Source organism: Myotis yumanensis, unplaced genomic scaffold (assembly GCF_028538775.1).
Source record: "Myotis yumanensis isolate MYYU_CA2020_CCGP unplaced genomic scaffold, mMyoYum1.0.hap1 SCAF_5, whole genome shotgun sequence".
NCBI lineage: Eukaryota > Metazoa > Chordata > Mammalia > Chiroptera > Vespertilionidae > Myotis > Myotis yumanensis.
Genome location: NW_027223756.1, coordinates 7,383,797 through 7,405,686, shown reverse-complemented (window position 1 = coordinate 7,405,686; position 21,890 = coordinate 7,383,797). Strand labels below are relative to the sequence as shown.

Genomic DNA, 21,890 nt, shown 5'->3' with positions numbered 1-21,890 from the left:
CCCAACCCCACCTCGGGCTCTGCTCAGAGAGCTCTGGAAAGAGCTGTATTCATGGTTACTGTTTTATTAGAAAGGATACAAGGCAGGAACAGCCACAGCCACAGCCACATGGAAGAGATGCCCAGGAAAGGCTCTGGGGTGGGAGTGGGCACAGAGTTGCTACGCCTTCCCCCGGTGTGCCACCATCCCTATATTGAAGCAAATCTAATTTGTTCACCATCTGGGGAGTTCCTTGAACCCTGTTATGGAGGGTTTTAATCAAAGTCTCATTACATAGTCATGATGGATTCTATCATTGACCATTAGTGATTGAGCTCAGTTTCTAGCCCCTCTCAGCTCCCTGGAGGTTGGGAGTGGGGAGGTGAGAGGGAAGCTCAAAATTCCAACTCTCTAACCACATGGCTGGTTCCTATGGCATCCAGCCCCCATCCAGAGGTTATCTAGGGGCACTACCAAGTGTCATGTCATTAGCCTAAACTCAGGCTTGGTCGAAAGGAGCTCATTATGAATAAGAAAAGACACTCCTATCTATCACCCAGGGAATGCTAAGTATCTTATGAGCTGTGCCAAGACCTGGGACAAGCACCAAAACTATATTTCATTATAGCACACATGCTTTCCCAAATGGAAAGCTAAAAGTACTTGGCACCATTAGAACATCATTCAAATAAATAACATTGAAAACAATGTTATTAAATGCTTGCTTTAGTACCTGCCAAAAGCTTTGAGCCACAGACCTTCTCTCTCTCTTTGTTAAAAAAAAACAGAAATTAACCAATGTTAGAGAGAGGTTAGAGACGTATTACATGAAGCTGCAACTTTCTCCTTCGCTTGAACAGGACAGGAGGAGAATCACCGTAGAGGCCCATCATATTTGGCGTGGTGTCTTTGTTCCATTAAAAGCCATATTGTATCCCACAGGTTGTATGCATGTCACACTTGGGGAAACACTGTCCTAGAAATGGGCCTTTATCACCAGAGATATGGCCCTAGTTCCCAGCCTTCAAGGGGCCCGAGCTCTAAGGCTGGGGAAAGTTTCTCATCTTCTCTTCTTGGTTCTTTGGGTGGCCTACTAATTAAATTTATATAAGACAGCTTAATAGGAGAGAAAAAAACAAATTTAATGTCATACTTATGGGAGACCCAAAGGTTTGAGACTCAAAAGGCAGCCAGGTGACGGAGGCTTCCAGAACATCCTGAGCTCAGGACAGGGGAGGGGTCTGGGAATACAAAGTGGAGGAAGGTCATTCACAGGAAGGCAGAGGAGAGCTTTGGAAAACAAAGGTTGCCCTGTTCTGCAGATAAGTTGCTTAGGTACAAAGGTATGTATGGTGAGAGCTCTCTTCCTGGTACAGGCCCTCCTTCCAGTGTAAATTTAGGCAGTTGAGGGGGTGGTAAAGAGCGTTTCCTGAATCTGTTGGCTTTTGATTGCCTTTAGCTTGAAATAGTCCTCATGTCAAAGAGACATATTTTGGGGTAGCAAAATCTGCTCCCCTTCACAGCAGCTGCTCATGGTGTTCCTGCCCAAGCATCTTTTGGGATAAGTCAGAAATCATCCTTTCTTTAATTGAGAAGTGATTTGGGATTATTACCTTTGCTTTTGGGAAACCCTCGTGGCCCGGGGACAGAGGGGGTATATGTCAGTGACTAAGACCACCACCCAGTCATTTTGTAGCTGGGGAAGGGTACCTCCTGCACAGGTGACTGGGATTGTTTCCTGTCTCCTAGGCCAGCAAAAAGGAGCGCTTCCTCCAGGTGCAGGCCATGATGTACGACCTGATGGAGTGGCGGTCCCAGCTCCTCTCAGGAACGCTGCCCAAGGACGAGCTGAAGGAACTGAAGCAGAAAGTCACGTCCAAAATCGACTACGGCAACAAGTAAAAGCTCTTCTCTCTGAAAAGATGCTTTCTCCCCCTACCCACCCGCTTCTTCCCTCCCTCCCTCCCTGCCCAGAAGCTTGGTTTCATTTTCAGATACCAGTTGGCCACTTTCTATTTGGAAAAAGGCTGTTACCAAGGTTGTGCTTGTGTGCCTTTGTCATCACCCCCCTGGGACCCAGGACAGGCAAGTAGAGAGCAGGCTTGCTTATGCAGTAGTTATTACCCTGCTGAGAGATTTAGGACACTCATTTAACCTACATCCGAGGGGCTGGGGAGCGCAGTCATGCTGGCTCACTTTTGGCTTAGTTGTCATTTTATTCCTGCATTTACAAAACTGGTCCTTAAATCCCAGTGTGAGATTTAACGTCCTTCCCCATCCTAAATGATCTAAGCCCCATACTGTCAGCTAACTCATGCACAGTTACAAAAGCATTTCCTCCAAAGGGAATAGCAGAGATTGATTGGAGTTTGAATGTTGTGAAGTTAAGGAGAACATGAAACAATTTTTTGAGGCAGGGAAACCTACTGGTAATAATAATAGTGGTAATAATATTTTAACTAACATTTAAGCTGGGCTTATTATGCACCAGGCATGCTAAGTGCTCTGCATGCACTGTCTCATTTAATTCTTATAACAACTCTATGGGGTATGCAATTGTAGTCTCCTCATTTTTTTCAGATGAAGAAACTGAGGCTCTTAAAGAGGTTAAATCATTTATTTGCAGTCACACATCTAGTAAGTGGAAGAACCAGCATTTAGTTCCAGGCTGCCTGGCTCCAGAGTCCATGGGCCTCACCACTAGGTGACTTGGAGAGCATTTGAGAGCTGTGAAGGCCTCCCTCCCCTCCAAATGCCTTACTCATTTGTTTATTCATCCTAACAACAAATGAGTGTTGAGCACTTATGATTGGACGGATTTCCTGCTACGTGTGGAGGCCATAGAAATGAAAGTTTCTGTCCACTACAGGACCACAGCCTAATTAGGACTGAACTCCAGGGAAACTATTGATATGTATTGTTGTCAGTTTGATGGCTTAGGAAAAAGATGTTCTTCAGTTGATTGGAGAAGGGAGTCAAGGAAGGCTTCTGGTGGAGGTGACTCCAAGCTGAATTTTGAAAGTTAAAAGAAGTGGGTCAGAGTGCCCACTTCTTTAAATACCCAGACTGCAAAGTGGGCCACAAGTCTGGAACTTCCCTGAGGAGGAAGTAGAAAGAGCCGATGCAATGAGAATAAGACCATTTCCTAGCAGCCAGGCTTTCTTGCTTTTGTCATATGCACTTGGGAGGAGATCCAAAGAGGAAAGCCAATGGGTCCAACTGACAGCTGCTGTCCATCCCAGGAGCCCAGGCCTTCTGCCGGTGCCTTGGCTGGCAGCTGCCAAGCGTGTCCAAATCTGCTTCTAATGCACACGGCCCCAGAGTGACAGGACGACAGGTTTGCCGCACAGCTGCCGCCGCCATTGGTGCGGTGGCATCTGAGCACAGCCACAGCTGGGAGTGTGGGAATTGAGGGAGTTTTGCTGCTTTACAGCCATGGCATCTGTGACCTTCAGTTGTTGTGTCCTCCTGGAGGCTCCTGAGAGAAAGGACCAAGGGTGGAAGGAGTGGTCCGGCTCATGGGAAGCCTTTCCTGGGTTAGGGGCTCTTGCAGACCCTGGGCCTCCTGCACAGTAGTTGCCTCCCTTCTGGCCTGTCTCTCCCGCTGTGCTGGAAGCTCCTCCAAGACAGCAACTGTCTAACTCATGGCTGTGTGCCAGGGACAGGGTCTGCACACAGTAGGTGCTCAGTGAGTCGTCACTGAAGGAACGCATGAGTGATGGTAATGGAAGAAAGAGGAGAGAACAGGCCCTCCCTCCATCAGCCTCCCCTCTGCGGCATGGCCCACCCAGCCCTGTGCTTTTTGTTTCATGCAGTTCCCTTTGGGGAAGTGAGAGATACCCTCAGAGACTGAGGCCCTGGGCTGAGGGGCCCCTTGCTTCTCGCCTCCCTTCCCCGATGACTTCAGCTGAAAGAGAGAGAATTGTGCACCTTGGATTAATACCGACTCAGAGCTCTGATCTGGGGTGCAGCAAGTGGTGGTCTGAGAGTCAGAAGGCTGGACCTCTGGCTAGAGTGTGGCTGTGAGGTCAGGGAAGCATGACCGGGTGCTGAGTGCTCACAGAGTGACCAAAATCAGCCCATTTCCTCCCCAACTCACTCCATTCCTGCATTGAGACAATTTTGTTGAGCACCAGAGTGGCCCCAAGGACATTTATAAAATGCATCCTTTATACATACAGTGGGGCCTTGACTTACAAGTTTAATTTGTTCCGTGATGGAGCTCGTAACTCAAATTACTCGTATGTCAAATCATAAAGTGAACGAGTGAGACACGTGATGCTGGGCTGATGTTGTGGCATTCACTGTGACATTCGCTGCGCCAACTAGTGGTGGGGTATCTGAAGCTGGCTCGTAACTCGAATTTTAGCTCGCAACTCAAAGCAAAAAATCGGCCGAGAGATGGCTCATATCTCGAAAAACTCGTTAGTCAGGACACTTGTAAGTCAAGGCCCCACTGTATTTCACAACAACAAAAAGCCAGCAAGGAGGACTATTGATGACCTACTGAGCGCTTGCTATCTGACAGGTACTGTTTTAAGCACTTTCCATGTATTAACTCATTTAAGTGTCAGGACAGGTCCCCATTTCTCAGATGATTAGGTCATTTTGCCCAAAGTGCACTGGCATTTGAACCAGGATGCTTGACTCCAGAGTTCAGTGCTTAACCACTGCATTCTACTGCCTCCCAAGGACCATGTGGATTGCAGAGAGAGAGAGAGAGAGAGAGAGAGAGAGAGAGAGAGAAGAGAGAGAGAGAGAGAGAGAGAGAGACAGAGAGAGACAGAGAGAGAAAGAGAGAGAGAGAAGAGAGAAAAAGAGAAACAGACATCTGAGTAGGAAGTCATGCATTGCTTGATAGGAGGAAGCATGAGTGAGAAGGTGGGAGGAGGCAGGGGTGGGAGGCAGGGCATGGTGTGATAGCTCTGAATCTAACAAGACTAGTAGGAATTATTCAGTGAAGAATTGCAGAAGACAGGGAGAGAGAGAGAGAGAGAGAGAGAGAGAGAGAGAGAGAGAGAGAGAGAAGAGAGAGAATGAATGCAAGGAGAGCTGTGAGATGAACATGAACAGGGAGAGGAAGGCAGATGGACCAGAACCTTGAGGGCCTGAGAGCCAAGTGGAGAAGTTTGCATTTGTCCAGGGGGCAATGGGAAACCACAGAAGGAGCCGCTTCTGTTTTCTTTAATTTTTTTTATTTTTAGAAAAATGCATACAGTGGGGGCTTCTTCCCTCACCTTCATCTTGGGTTCACTTTCTTGAACAGAAGAGAGCACTGGGGCCACCTCCTAACAGAAAATGTCAAAATGGTCAGTTCTCCAAAACAAATCCTCTGCTGTCCTGTGAGGGGCAGCCCTCTGATCCTGAGTCTGGGAATCCCAGCAGTCCCGCCCCTCGACTACTAAAGCTCCCAGCTTCAAGTGAGACTGGCAATGGATTGGCTCTCTGTGTCCAAAGAGTGAGGGAGGAATCCTCAAATGACCCCTCCGACACCCAGGGTAGCTGCACCTGGAAGGATGTTTTATTCATACATGTTAGAACTGAATCCACTTTGATAAATTTTGAAGAGAAAGAGCTAGAGAGATCTTGGCATTAAATTATGTATGGGCGAGGCTCCATCTTTTCCGAGGCCACGTGAGCCTCTGCTCGGCATTAGCTGAATGCATTTGTTCCCCCTGAGCACGGCCCGTTCTGCACCGTGGCTGCCCAATATTATGAGTCCTATCTAGTGGGAAGTTAGTTTCCTAATGAATGTGGACAAACGGGTGAACCTTGGCTCCCTTCTGTTTGCATTTGGATGAGATGAGAGACGTGCCTCTCAATCCGATTCTCAAATAATAGATGAAAGTTTAGTCTCCTTCATTTGTCTTTGCTCTCCTTCCCCAATCTGGTACCCAGTAGTGGTGCCTAAGCAGGACCACTATTGGCCTTCTCAGAATCTCCATCAGCCCACCTCCCCTAGGGACAACTGAGGTCCTCCATCTCATCATCAAGTGCAAAAGCAGCTTCAAATTAGGCCTCTGCAAACCTACTGCGGGTTCCCCAATCCAATACTGCTCTTAAACAACTATAACATATACCATAGAGGTCAAGAGGGCAGACTAGGATGTAGTATTCCTTTTTACTAGCTGTGTGATGTTGAGCACATTAATTAGCCTCCATATCCTTGGTCTTTCTTCACCAGTAAAATGGGGATATTAATAGTATTTCCCTCAAGGGTTGTTGTAAAGGTTTAATGCATTAATACACATAGAACATTTAACAGATGTGAGCTCATTGCAAGTGCTGTGTGAGTCTTTGCTGTTATTAGTTGCCATTGATGCCAAACAGAATGGCAGATGAACTTGAAAGAAATCAATAACAAAGGAGAAAGTGTGTGACCTGGAAATCAGAGAGCTAAAGAGAGATTTGCCCCCAACAACTATGTCCAAATGGTTATTAAATAAATAATATGTGAATACATTTTCTGCATTTTTATTATATATACATACTAGAGGTCCGGTGCACGAAATCCGTTCACTCAGGGTGGAGTAGGTGGGGTCCCTCAGCCTGGCCTGCCCCCAGGGGATGTCTAACTGACTGCTTAGGCCTGCTTCTTGTGGGAAGCAGGCCTAAGACAGCAGTTGGACATCCTTAGTGCTATTTCGCAGGCAGGAGAGGCTCCCGCCACGCCACCACAGCTGGGCTCACCAGCCATGAGCCCGACTTCTGGCTGAGTGGTGCTCCCCCTGTGGGAGCATACTGTCCCCCAGGGGGCTGCTTCTGCATTGAGCGTCTGCCCCCTGGTGGTCAGTGCACATCATAGCGACTAGTCTTTCGGCAGTTTTGGTCAATTGCATATTAGCCTCTTATTATATAGGATTGTATTACATAATATCACATCATATATCATATTAAAACGTTAAACAAATTGAGATAAGGCACATGTTTCCTTTCACCCCCGCCCCCATCTCTCCTAATCCTAGGGCCCTATCTCTCCACATAGGTACCCTTGTTGATGGTCTTGGTAATTTGGTGCATTTTGTCCAAGCGTCTCTCTCTGTTCATTGTCAGTCATGTACATGCACCCAGATAACATATCTGGCTTGATTTTCTTTATATAAAATACACTGTATGCATCTGTCCATACTTTTTTTTTTCATTGAGATATCTCATTAAACATATTAAAACAATATTATAAATTTTAGATCCTGCTTCATGAAATTCCATCACAGATCACAGATTATTTAGCCATTCCCTTTTTAAAAAAATTCTTTATTGTTTAAAGTCTTACATATAGTATTACATATGTCTCCTTTCCCCCCCATTGACCTCTCCCCAGCCACCCCCAACACCCAACACAAGCCCTCATCCCCCTAGTGTCTGTGTCCATTGGTTAGACTTATATGCATGTATACAAGTCCTTTGGTTGATCTCTTACCCCTCTTCCCCTTCCCTGCCTTCCCACTGAGGTTTGGCAGTCTGATGCTTCTCTGTCTCTGTATCTATTTTTGTTCATCAGTTTATGTTGTTCATTATATTCCACAAAAGAGTGAGATCATGTGATATTTATCTTTCTCTGACTGGCTTATTTGTCTTTACTGCCCTTCCCCAATCTGGTACCTGGTAGTGGTGCCTAAGCAGGACCGCTATTGGCCTTCTCAGAATCTCCATCAGCCCACCTCCCCTAGGGACAACTGAGGTCCTCCATCTCATCATCAAGTGCAAAAGCAGCTTCAAATTAGGCCTCTGCAAACCTTACCATAATGTTCTCCAGGCCCATCCATGCTGTTGCGAATGGTAAAGAGTTCTCTCTTTTTTATAGCAGCATAGTATTCCATTGTGTAGATGTACCATTGTTTTTAAAAAATTATTTATTGTTTAAAGCAGTGGTTCTCAACCTTGGCTGCACATTCGAATCACCTGGGAATCTTTTTAAAATCCTGATTTCTGGGCCTCATTCTCCAGAAATTCTGTTTCTTTGTTACTAATGTTGTGGCCCCACCCCATAACAAAGAAACAGAATTTCTGGAGGATGAGGCCCAGAAATCAGGATTTTAAAAAGATTCCCACTTATTCTAATGTGCAGCCAAGATTGAGAACCACTGGTTTAAAGTATTACATGAGTCTCCTCCCCCCCACCCATTGACCTCTCCCCCATCTCCCCTCCCACAAGCACAAGCCCTCACCCCCCACACTGTCTGCGTCCATTGATTTTGCTCATATGCATGCATACAAGTCCTTTGGTTGATCTCTTACCCCCTCACCCCCCGCCTTCCCTCAGGTTGTACAGTCTGTTCAATGCTTCTATGTCTCTGGTTCTATTTTTATTCATCAGTTTATGTTGTTCACTATATTCCACATATGAGTGAGATCATGTGATATTTAGCTTTCTCTGACTGGCTTATTTCGCTTAGCATAATGCTCTCTAGTTCCATCCATGCTGTTACAAATGGTAAGAATTCCTTCTTTTTTACAGCAGCGTAGAATTCCATTGTGTACATGTAATTTACCACAGTTTTCTGATCCACTCATCTGCTGATGGGCACTTAGGCTGTTTCCAAATCTTCACTGTTGTAAACTGTGCTGCTATGAACATAGGGGTGCATATATCCTTTCTAATTGGTGTTTTTGTTTTCTTGGGATTTTTTGATTTGCATCTCTCAGATGATTAGTGACTTTGAGCATGTTTTCATGTCTTTTGGCCTTCTGTATGTCCTCTTTCAAAAAGTGTCTATTTAGGTCCTTTGCCCATTTTTTGATTGGATTGTTTATCTTCCTTTTGTTAAGTTGTATTAGTTCCCTGTAAATTTTGGAGATTAAACCCTATCGGAGATAACATTGGCAAATATGTTCTCCCATGCAGTGGGCTTTCTTGTTGTTTTGTTGATGGTTTCTTTTGCTGTGCAGAAGCTTTTTATTTTGATGTAGTCCCATTTGTTTATTTTCTCCTTAGTTTCCATTGTCCTAGGAGCTGTATCGGTAAAGATATTGCTACAACATATGTCTGCTATTTTGCTGTCTATGGAGTCTTCTAAGAGTTTTATGGTTTCCCATCTTGCGTTTAAATCCTTTATCCATTTTGAATTTATTTTTGTGTATGGTGTAAGTTGGTGTTATAGTTTCATTGTTTTGCAAGTATCTGTCCAATTTTCCTAGCACCATTTATTGAAGAGACTCTCTTGACTCCATTGTATGCTCTTGCCTCCTTTGTCAAATATTAATTGAGCATAATGGCTTTGGTTGATCTCTGTACCATAGTTTTTTAATCCACTCATCTGCTGATGGACACTTAGGCTGTTTCTTAATCTTAGCTATTGTAAATTGTGCTGCTATGAACACAGGGGTGCATATGTCCTTTCTAATTGGTGTTTCTGGTTTCTTGGGATTTATTCCTAGAAGTGGGATTACTGGGTCAAATGGGAGTTCATTTTTAACTTTTTGAGGAAACTCCATACTGTTTTCCACAGTGGCTGCACCAGTCTGCATTCCCACCAGCAGTGCAGGAGGGTTCCTTTTTCTCCGCATCCTCGCCAACACTTGTCGTTTGTTGATTTGTTGATGACAGCCATTCTGACAGGTGTGAGATGGTACCGCATTGTTATTTTGATTTACATCTCTCAGATGACTTAGTGACTTGGAGCATGTTTTCATATGTCTCTTGGCCTTCAGTACGTCCAGTTTTGAAAAATGTCTATTTAAGTCATTTGCCCATTTTTTGATTGGATTGCTTATCTTCTTTTTGTTAAGATGTGTGAGTTCCCTGTAAATTTTGGAGATAAAGCCCTTATTGGATATGACATTGGCAGATAAGTTCTCCCATGCATTAGGCTTTCTTGTTGTTTTGTTGATGGTTTCTTTTGCTGTGCAGAAGCTTTTTATTTTGATTTAGTCCCATTTGTTTATTTTCTCCCTAGTTTCTATTGCCCTAGGGCCTGTATCAGTAAAGATATTGCTACAACATACGCCTGCTATTTTGCTGCCTATGGATTCTTCTAAGAGTTTTATGGTTTCCCATCTTATGTTTAAGTCCTTTATCCATTTGAATTTATTTTTGTGTGTGGTGTAAGTTGATGATATACTTTCATTTTTTTGCATGAATCTGTCCAATTTTCTGAACACCATTTAATGAAGAAACTACCTTGACTCCATTGTATGCTCTTGCCTCCTTTGTCAAATATTAATTAAACATAATGGCTTGGGTCGATTTCTGGGTTCTCTGTTCTGTTCCATTTGCCTATATGTCTGTTCTTATGCCAGTACCAGGCAGTTTTGAGAACAGTGGCTTTGCGGTATAGCTTGATGTCTGGTACTGTGATCCTTCCAACTTTGTTCTTCTTTCTCAGGATTGCTGCGGCTACTCAGACTCTTTTTTTTTTTGTCCCCATATGAATTTTTGGAAAGTTTGTTCTAGGCCTGTGAAACATGCTGTTGGTATTTTAATGGGGAGTGCATTGAATCTATAGATTGCTTTGGATAGGATGGACATTTGAATGATGTTGATTCTACCAATCCATGAACATGGTATATTCTTCCATTTGTTTATGTCTCCCTCTATCTCTTTTTTCAACATCCTGTAGTTTTCCGAGTTCAGGTCTTTCACCTCCTTAGTTAAGTTTATTCCTAGATATCTTAATTTTTTTGTTGCAATGGTAAATGGGATTGTTTTTGTTTGTTTGTTTGTTTGTTTGTTTGTTTTTCTTTCTGTGAGTTCATTGTTGGTGTATAAAAAAGCCATAGATTTCTGGGTGTTAATTTTGTATCCTGCTACATTGCCAAATTCATTTATTAAATCTAGTAGTTTTTTTATAGAGTCTTTAGGGTTTTCTATGTACAATATCAAATAATGACAGTTTTACTTCTTCTTTTCCAATTTGGATGCCTTTTATTTCTTTTTCTTGTGTGATGTCTATGGCTAGCACTTCTAGTACTGTGTCAAACAGGAGTGGTGAAAGCAGGTATTCCTGTCTTGTTCCTGTTCTTAGGGGAAATGGTGTTAGTTTTTGCCCATTGAGTATGATGTTGGCTGTAGGTTTGTCATATATGGCTTTTATTATGTTGAGGTATGATCCCTCTATTCCCACTTTGCTGAGAATTTTTATCAGGAAAGAGTGTTGCATTTTGTCAAATGCTTTTTCTGCATCTATTGATATGATTATGTGGTTTTTATCTCTCGATTTGTTTATGTGACGTATCACATGTTTATTGATTTGTGAATATTATACCATCCTTGCACCCCATGGCCATTACCTTTTTATAGACACTTTTCTTCAACACTTTTTTAATGCAAATAATGCTGCAACACACATCCTCATTTCAGTGTAAGGTGTTTCTCTAAGTTCAATATCTCAGGAAATATACATTAATACACATGCCACAGTCCCTCCTAAGGAGGCTGTGCTGCATCAGTGTGACTCCCAGCTATGCACAAGGCTGTGGGTGTAGAGCTGTTCTGTGGGAGTCTATGATCCTAGAAATCAGGTGAACTTTCTGGTAGAAACTCCTCACCCATGTCCCGAAGGCTTCAGCCTCTTGTGATTTATCCTCCCCTCCCATTTTGCTTTTCAGAATCCTTGAGCTTGCTCTGATTGTCCGAGATGAAGATGGAAATATCTTGGACCCTGATAACACCAGCGTCATCAGCTTGTTCCATGCACACCAGGAAGCAACTGAAAAAAATCACAGAGCGTATCAAGGAAGAAATGGTGAGCTTTGTGAAACAGGCTTTGACCAAGATGGGCAGGCATTCAGTACGTCATAAACTTAAAATAATAGGCTAATTAACCGGACTATTTTCCCTATGGACAGAGATGATCAGTAACCACACACATTTTACTGTGGTTTTGTACTGGGATCTGTAATTCATTCTGTATCCATCCCATAGGTAGTTTAATGCCAGCAAATTTCCTGTTCTCATAGAACTTTATAGCCCAGAGAGGAGAAAAGAAGAAAGGCAGTAAAAAAGTAAATGAACAAATGGAACAATTAATTACAGGTGGTAGTAAGTTTCTAAAAGGCAATAAACTAGGGTTATGTGAATCAGTGAACCAGGAGCTATTTCAAAAGGTACCATGAAGAAAGGCTCTCTCAGCAGTGACATCTGAGATGACACTTGAATAAAGCAAAGGCATCAGGCCTGGGAAGAGCTAAGGACAAAGTGTTCTATGCAGAGAGAACAGCAAGTGCCAAGGCCCTGAGGTAGGACTGAGTTCTGAATGTTTGAGGAGTAGAAAGACCAGTATGGATGGAGTATGATGAGCAGTGTGAGAGTGTAGGCAACGCCTTGGAGAAGCCGGTAACAGGAGCCAGGTCTTATAGGACCTGAGGAGTCATGCTAAAGGGGCTAAGATGTTATTTCAAGTGTGGTAGGAAGCCAACAAAAGATTTCAAGGAAGCAATCTTTTCAAGGTTAACATCTGATTCATAATTAAAAATAATTTTAACCACAGTATTTGAAAGCAACCTTATTTTTAGATTTATTGAGATAGAATTTTCACACAATAAAAATTAACTTATTTAAAACTAGTCTAATGAATCTTATTAATACATAGTGTTGGGTAAACTCCACCACAATCAAGATATAGAGTGGTTGCATTACCCTAAATGTTTCTTTGAGTTCCTTTATAGTCCATCCCCTTCTACATCTCCAAGCCCTAGGCAATTTCTAATTTGCTTTTCAAATCTTTATCAGATATCCATTTTGCAAAATGTTTCCACCCAGTCTATGCCTGGCCTTTTGATTTTCTTAAATGTGTCATTTCATAAGCAAATGTTTTTAGTTTTGATGAAGTTTCTTTAAGCAATTTTTTTCTTTTACAGTTTGTGCTTTTTATGACACTAATTTCATGAGGAAGGCTGGGTCAGTCAGTGGTGGGAAACCAAGATGGGAAAATCAAGGCCAAGAGAGGTTAAAATCAAGGCAGTGTGAGAGTGTAGGCAAGTGACTTTGGCTCAGGTTGCAGAACCTTTGGGTTGTAGAGCTGAAAATACTGCTGAAATTTTCGGGCTCAAAACCTGCGTGATTCTCAATATCCTGGACCATCTTTCTGTTGTTCTGAGTGGTGCTGGGCTAATTTTCTCTTTCTTCCTCTCACCTCTCAGTCAAAAGATCAGCCAGATTATGGATTGTCTTCCCGGATCTCCTCATCCCCTACCCACAGCCTCTATGTCTTTGTGAGAAATTTTGTGTGCAGAATTGGGGAAGACTCTGAGCTCTTCATGTCTCTGTATGACCCCAACAAGCAAGCCGTCATAAGGTAGGTGTGGTCAGTGTTGCCTGACTTCTCTGCATGTGGAAGCTGGAGTTGGCGGACCACAGAGCATCTTTTCTTTCCATCAGCACTTGTGCAGAAATTCCCACCCACAAGAGAAACTGAGCCTCACTGAGAATGTGAAATAACTTTTTTTGTTTAGGAAATAGAAGTCAGGTGGAAGTATTTCTTACCACCATTTTTTTTCCAGAGTTGGGTTATGGTTTTGTAAATAGTTCTGATTTCTGGACGACAACCAGAAATAACAAGATTCAGAGAGGTAGCGCTGGATAGAATAGAAAGAACTACTTTAAAATGGGAATTGAGAATGAATGGTGCAAACTCTCTATCCTCCTTAGCAGCAGTGGCCTAAGAAAGAGTATGAGCTCTGGGTTCACATCCTGACATCCCCACTTATTCTTTCTCAACCTTGGGCAGGTTATTACTTTTTCTTCACTCTGGGTTTTCCATATGCACAATGTGAATGCCAACCTCACAGGGTCATTTTTTTTTCAAGCTTTTAATGAGAAAAAAAATCACATGAAGCCCAGGGCTGGCAAATACTACCCGGGCTCCAAGCGGGAGTGGCTGTGATGATTACTACTTTAATGAACTGTTCTTGAGAATGAAGGAAATGAGGGAAGTTCTAGGTGCCTCAGCTCAAGGAGGGAAAAGCACCTTTGGGAATCTCCAGGGAAAGACTTTGGCCCTCACTTCTGTCCCCCTGGCCTCTGCTTCTGGCTCAGACCATACTTCCTCCCAGGTGACCACTGACTATGGCCCCCAATAGGATTAGGGCCAACACATGGTCCTATATTGGAGGTCCTGGTTTATGCATTAGAATAGAGCTGGAGCATGATCTGCTTTTATGGAGAAAATGATGTCTTTCTAGCTTTGATGCCATGACAATGAAATGAGTGCAGGGCTGGTGAATGTGGGGCTTTAGAAAATGATGGATCTCTTGGAGACACTTGTGAAACATAGAGGGGACTGTCCATCTCAGAAGGCTGAGCTGAGGCCTGTACATGATCTCATTCAATTTCATTACTCTGTGCCACTTGGGTGAGAACATGAGGCTCAAGGAAGCCACATGACTTTCCCAAAGTCACATGTCTTTATAAGTGGCAGAGCTGGGATTTCTACCTGGGTCCATCTGGCTCCAAAGGCAAGGGGGTCCCCAATTTAGCCTGTCACCAAGGCACTTTTCCCTAGGAGTAACATCAGATACCTGAATGGTTTTCACCAGGGTGTCATTTATGGTGGAAAGTTACTCTTTATAGCAAACCAAATCCCTAATATTAGCCAGCCCAGTTCACCTGGCTAGGCCTCAGTAGACACTGCAAACACTTCTTCCTGCTCCCTGAGAACCTGCCTTGGAAGGGTCTGTGTGGCAGTCTCCTTGCTGCTCCTGTCCGTTGCTCCCAAGGCACCCGTGACAAAGATCCTGAAAGCACTAACAGGACCCCCCCTGCCTCTTAGAAAACATGAGGACTCGTCATGACTGAATTGGCAAGGGTGCCTGGCCTGCTGGCCCAAGTGATGGATGGCCTGAACCTGTTCTGGGGAGAGAGGCAATGGATCAGCGAGATGGCAGCCCTGTTCCCTGATGTGTCACAGCGATGATGTGCTTGCTGGGGCGTGCCTGAGAGGTGCCTCTGAGCATGTCGAGACACAGGGCAGCCTTCAGGGGAGTGAGGGATGGTGAGGAGCAGGACAAAATGGGCAGAAGCAAAAAAGTAGAAGGCAAAGAAAGAAGAGAAGAGGCATGATACAGAAAAATGAGGGGGAACTTGTGTCAGACTGCCTCCGCCCTTTCCCTAAGAAACCAATCTCCACTCTTGCCTGCCCTAATCAGGGTTGACAGACAATGAGCCACAGGCTAGTTAAGGCATCCTCAGTGTGGCCCAGATGTGACTGGGGAGAATTTGGCTGAGACTGACCTTCCAGTGTTGGGATGAGTCATGGTCAGATTCCAGTGGGTGTCTGAAGAAATCTGGTTTGGGAGATTGAAGGTAAATTTTTGTAGAAAAAAAAAAAAGGCAGCCCAGGCATTGGGCCAGTACAAGGCTAATTTCTAAAAAAAGCTTGAGGAGGAGTTGGAATGGTCCTCATCCTTCCTCTGAGGAGGGTGCCACATGGAGGAGGCCTCACCTGTCTTAGTGCCGGGTGGGCCTTCCCAATTTAGCCTCAGGTCTTCCTGAGCAAGGATGGATGGGGCCCGCTCAGCCCTCTAAATTGCTTTCCTTATTTATGATTCTATTTCCCCTGGAAGAAAATTGCGAGGCCCTGCTGTTTCGACCTAGCAGGGTGGTTCTCGATGGGGCTTGCTACCTGTAATGAAAGGTTCTGGGTGATACCCACGTATTTCACCATGACGGGTCAGAACTAACCAATGGGAATTCACTTAAAAATTGGGGAGGGGGAAATAAAGTCTTCCTGGTTAGTTTGCTGCAAATTTCACTAAAATTTTAAAATCTTACTGAAAAAAAAATAATAAGGTGCATTTAACTTGATTGAGTTTTAACCATTGGTTAATCCAAAGCTGTGTTCATTTGTCAGCAGTTCCATTTCCCCCTTGAACTTTGCTTGGATTACTCTCATTAATCTTCTAGGGGTGAGTGGGGAGAGAGAAGCCAGAAGTCAGATAGAACAAATCTCTAAAAAAGAAAGCAATTGCCCTTAACTTTGCTGAATTCTCATTATGTCTTCTTGGGGTGACTTGATTTCTGAGCTTTATTTTGCTTCTTACTAATTCAAGATAAGCATTTATTTAGCACCTACTGTATACTCCTGGATGGCACAGAAACCTACTGCCTCAACTGGGCAAACTCTACTTGGCTTCTCCTCAGTTAAAGAGGTGCTAGACTCTCTCTTTTTAGCACAGCTGGACGGACCAGGATAAACTGCACAAGGTGGTGTGTGGCTTGAAGATGTGAAAGGATTAATGATCATATGTCAGAACCATGTGACTGCCTCTCATAAAACCTTTAAATGGGATTTAGTTAGCCACGGGATCAAGCCAAAATTCTTGAATGGCCTTCAAGGCCTACATGGTCTGGCCTCTCTCTCGAATTTCTCTCTTTCCCTGGGATCTGTTTCTAGATGTATATGTTTCGTTCTGCTTCAGGTTGCTTGTACTCATGTTTGCTTTGCCGGAAAAATTTCCCTTTCCCACTCTTTTCTTGACCAACTTTATTTGCATGTCTCATCAAAGACTTCCTTGACCTCTCAAACTAGGCCAGGCTCTCCTGATTCACATTCTCACAGCATCCTGAACAGTTCTCTTAGGGCACAATCGCATGTAAATAGCTGTTAGGACCCCATTTAAATAGTTACTTAAGCGTATCTCAGATAATGGCTAAGGCCCTCAGTGGTCCATCACAGTGTGATGTTCCATTCAAGGAAACAGTCCTACATCACAGGGATAATTTAAAATAATTAAAATCTTTACTCAGTCTTAAAAGGGGAGTGGAATGGAAAGGGTGAATACATTCTTTTTTTGGGGCGGGGGAATACAATAAAAATGGACATTTTATTTATTGCAAAGCAGCTCAATTGTAATATTGTGATAAAGCACAGCAGTGAAAACAGCTGAATACATTCGTAATGTCCAGCAAATTGCACTAAAAGAACTTCCCCCTCATTTCTGCCCCTCAGTAACCCCACAGAAAATGCAGCTGGTCTTCAAAGAATATTAGGCAGCTGGGCCAGAATTTGCTTAGCAGCTGTGGGAGGAAAAGAGGTCTTGAATACACACATTAGTACTTCTCTGCCCCTGCAAGTCCAACATCTGTCTCCCTGATGGGACCGTCGTCTTCTACAGGGAGAGACCATGTCTGTCTCCAACACTGCGGTGTCCCCAGCAGCCAGCCTGGTGTGGCGCGCAAAGCAGTGGCTCAGCGAATATTTTGAGGGAACCCGTGTTGAGCCCCTGGCAGTAATGGGTTGCCACTTCTCTTCCCACAGTGAGAACTACCTGGTGCGATGGGGCAGCAAGGGCTTCCCGAAGGAGGTCGAGATGCTCAACAACCTGAAGGTGGTCTTCACGGTGGGTGTGCACTGTTTCTCATTCCACGTTCCACACGCCCAGGGACACGATCCTGAGAATGAGGCTGAGCAGTTGGCCTGGAGGGAGCGCGGCCTCGGTGCAGAGCCGTGTTCCATGCTTTCTGCAGAGCTTCAGAGCCGGGGAAGGGCACTGTGTGCCCCGTGGAAGCTGTGGGGAAGGTGGATCCTCCCCTTCTCCCTCTCTCGTCCTCCCTCCCGGTCTCTTTCTCACTCAGCTGTACAGAGAACACATGCAGAGTGCTAGGTACCATCTGGGTGAACTGGGTACAGCAGCTGTGCTGACTTTCCGGTTCATTCATGGTTAACCTGATTTCCTTTCTTTGGTTCCAAACTAAAAACCTGTCTCAAATATATCAAGAAAAAGATAAAGACCTTCCTAGATCATTAACTGGCTTGGTAATCTGGATATTCTGAACATAATGAAGTCATGCATGACTGAAGATGTTACCGGCCATCCTTTTAAAAACCAGTGCTCATCGGGCAAGACATATGTAGAAATGCTGAAATCAGTTGCCATTTGGATGACCTGTTTTTGAGAGTGAACAGGCTGTTTGGCTTTGGAAAGGAGAACCAGTGGGAAGAAGGAGATAAGGGCTATTTCCAGCAGAGTCCCCTCCCTTGTCCTGTTTCCATGAGGTTGTGTCAAGGGTGTGATCTTAAAACACCTAAGGATATCGGTGTTGTCTGAAAGCTCCTTTGAGGCAAAGAACATTTATGACGTTTTTCACTATGTTGCCTGTGTTAGCAAGGGAAGTTATAGAGGAGAAGCCAGGGAGGGATTTGGGCGCTGGCCATCCTGATGGGTTTGATCCAGGAATATCGAACACGCTGGATTAACCTACCTGGCTCTACAATAATTTTCCAGTTCCAACCCATTAAACGTGATGTCTTATGTGATGTCACTATGAGACAGGAGTGCAGCTGATTTCTTTTGTTTGTTGTTTCCTAAAAAAAACAAATGGGCCAGAGGAATAAGATCATAGGTCCTAATTGCTTAGACAAAGTTATAAAAATGTGCCTCAGTCCTGTTTATCTATTATTAGTTCAAAGGAGGAGCCTATTTGTTTTCTTGATAAATAGGAGAGTCCCGTGGGGCTTCCTGATTAAACCAGGAGACAGATGTTTCATGAGAGGGAGAGGGACAGGGAATCAATCAGTGGTTCATTTCTCAGAGAACCAACTCATGATGTAAACACTCGGAAAAGGGCATCGGTAAATTTGTGTCGCTCAGTATTAGGGCGAATGGGATCCTGCCTTTGTGGAATTCTGCCTGTACCACCAACTCTTCCTCCCACAGCAAATGAACTTGAGAACGTTGGTTGACTGGTTCAAAAGGCTGACACCTCCCTCTCTTGAGATGATGGGAGTCTTCATTTCGGGGCAAGCAAGGTCATGGTGCTCTAGCTTCTTTCTTTTTAAATCCTTACCCAAGGATATATTTTTCATTGATTTTTTTTTTTTTCTTTTTTAGAGAGTGTGGAGGGGAGGGAGTAGGGGGAAAGAGAGAAACATCGATGTGAGAGAGACATATCCATTGGTTGCCTCTTGCAGGCACTTCTACTGGAGCTGGGTCTCCAGCCTGCAACCAAGGTCCATGCCCTTGACCGGAAATCAAACCCGAGACCCTTGGGCCCTCAGGCTGATGCCCTAACTACCAGCCAGGGCTCTAGCTTCTCATTGATTCAAGGGCTATTTAGTGAGTATCTGCTGTGTGTAAGGACTGTGCTAGTTGATGGGGACCCAGCCCTGAATAAGCTGATAGGCCCCTGCTCTTGTGATGTGATGGGAATAATTCAGAAAATAAGTAAGTAAACAAGCAAGCAAGCAAGCAAACCAACAAGAGAAATGTCAGAAGCAATCTATGCAACGGAGATAATTCAAACAGGGTGACGTGATGGTGTTTGACCGGGAGTTACTTTCAGTTGGGCATCTAGGTGATGTTTAAGTTAGAGATGAGATAAAACTTGGCAGGCATGTGTCTCGCTGGCCTTATTTATCTTGTCCTGGATGTTAGTTCTTTCTAGTTCCCTTTTTGGGGCGGAGCTTGAGGAGCTGGCATGTGGGTTGGGCCTATGGTGGAATTCCCCTCTGTCTGCTCTACAAGCATTTGCCTCCACCCCCCCCGTCCCCCCCCTCTGCCCCCCCCCCCCCCCCCCCGCCCCGCTGCCCCTTGGCCTCTTAGAAGGAGAAACTGAACTAATAAGACATGTAGGCATAGACCATGAGGTTCCCTAAGTCCTTGCCCAGTTTTGGAGTCACTGCCAACACGTGGGAAACAAGACTGAACAATAATTATTAAATCATGGTTTTTTTTAATTGTTTTATTGCTTAAAGTGTTACAAAGAGTATTACATATGTCTCCTTTTTTTTTTGTGGTGAGATGGGTTTTAAGTTTCATTGCCCTGTTTCAGCTTCCCCGACACATCTGAGTTTCTCAGGCCAAAGTAAAGGGGAGACACCACAGATTGTAACAGTTCTGAGTGAGGGTTCCTCGTTTGTTTACACGCCCTTAGAGAATAAGCTGTGCTCAGGCCTTTTGCTGTGCTTGCATCGCATATCAAGATTCTCTAGTGCCAAGGGTCTCTGATGAGACAGCTCTTAGAAATCTGGGGCTTTCCTTCGTTTGTTTGAGTGAAGGGAAGAGGGGGTGGAATGGAGGCTTATCTAATGCAGTGGTTCTCAACCTTCTGGCCCTTTAAATACAGTTCCTCATGTTGTAACCCAACCATAAAATTATTTTCGTTGCTACTTCATAACTGTAATGTTGCTACTGTTATGAATCATAATGTAAATATCTGATATGCAGGATGGTCTTAGGTGACCCCTGTGAAAGGTTCGTTCGACCACCAAAGGGGTCGCGACCCACAAGTTGAGAACCGCTGATGTAGTGCATTAGTTGCCAGAGCTGCCATTACAAAGGACAGACAGGATGGCTTAAATAACAGAAACTTATTTTCTCAGCTCTGGAGGCTGGAAGTCCAAGATCAAGATGTGTGCGGGGTTGATTCCTTTGGAGGCCTCTCTCCTTGCTTGCAGATGGCCATCTACTCCCTGTGTCCTAATCTCCTCTTCTTAGAAGGACATATTGGATTAGGGCCCACCCTAATAACCTCAGATTAGCGTAATCACCTCTTTTTTATTTAAGTACTAATTTTTAAAATTAAATTTATTGGGGTGAATTAGTCATCTGTTTCCAAACACAGTCATGTTCTGGGTATTGTGGGCTTAGGACTCTAACATATGAAATAGGGGAGGGGGTTATAATTTAGCCCTAACATCTAGAAGAAACCGTTCAGGTGCCGGGGCCTCTGTAGCTCTGAAAGATACCAATTCAAAGCTTTGAAAAATCACATTGGAAGAAGAGAAGTAATTAGGAATGAAGGTCATTATAAATGAAGCAAGACTTGAGCCTTTGAGGATGGAAAGGCTTTGGCTCTATAGAGGAATAAGCCATAAGCATTTGAGGCGGTGGTGCGGACGGGGGGCTTAGGAAGAAAGATCCAGGGTTGAAAGCAAGCATTGTGTGTTTGTGGAGCAATAAAGAAATCTTTGTGACAAAAATAGAGTACTTACCTGCAGAGAATAGTGGGGAATCGGTTGGATAGGCCGGCTGGAAACATATTATGTCTAGGACTTTTCGTGTCAGCCAGGGAAGATTAGCACTAATAGGGTAGGACCTAGGGAGCTGTTAACAGTGTTGAAGGGAGAGAAATGAAATAATAAATGTGGCTTCTAAATCTGGGCTTGTAGGGGATTTCAGGGTGGACTGGAGAAAGGGGTCAGGCAGGCCAGGGAAGAGGCTGTCCAACCATCTGGACGTGAGATAATTGGGATCTCAACCTCAGTCGCCTATGGGGCAAGGCAGGGAATGCCAATGAGTGTAGGGTCATCCTCAGGCTGAAAGCCTCCTCCTTCCCTCTTTCCCTCCCTCCCTGCCCAGGCTGGAGGCTTTGGGGAATGAGAAAGCAGATGTCCATGCCTCCAGCTGGTGCAAGGACACGCCCTGTATAGGTCAGCTTTCTGCGGAGAAACTGAACCAATAGGACCTATAGGCAGATAGATGAATTTTAAGGATTTGGCTCACCCATTATGGGGGCTGACAAATTTGAAATCTGCAAGTCTGACCAGCCGGCTGGAAACTCAGGCAGGATTTCTACTTCTCTGGGAAACGTCAGTTTTTGTTCTTAAGGGCTTCAACTGATTAGATGAGACCTAAGTACGTTATGGAAGGTAATCTTTGTTACCTAAAGTCAACTGTTGGTAGCGGCTAAACAGACATACAAAATTCTGTCACAGTCAATGTCTACACTAGTGTTCGACCTGGCAACGAGGCACCATAGCCTAGCCACGTGGATGCATTGCATTTAGTCATCACGGCCTCCAAGCAGAAAGGGTGGACCACGTTGGGGACATATCATGTTCCCAGAGACTTTGTACCCTCCCTCATTTTCCTCCTCCACCAGCCACAGTGAGAGGCTGGGGATGGCTGCTTTGCCCGAGCCCTGGCTCCGATGTGAGTTGGCAGGCTATACCTAGTGCATGTGCCTGCATGCGGCTTAGCTTGGAGGACAAGCAGCTATTTCCTAGTTAGGCCTTGCCCAGGGTTCTCTGCTC

General features: G+C 44.5%; 1 protein-coding gene across 1 annotated transcript in view; it reads left to right on the top strand.

Moving 5' to 3' along the window:
- Positions 1-21,890, top strand: part of LOC139010242 (dedicator of cytokinesis protein 2-like) — a 52,213-nt gene that overhangs the window by 7,157 nt on the left and 23,166 nt on the right. Inside the window, 5 exon segments of the mRNA XM_070414444.1 lie at positions 1,729-1,877; positions 11,527-11,632; positions 11,634-11,663; positions 13,060-13,214; positions 17,175-17,256. Of these exon segments, the coding sequence (XP_070270545.1) occupies positions 1,729-1,877; positions 11,527-11,632; positions 11,634-11,663; positions 13,060-13,214; positions 17,175-17,256 (522 nt within the window).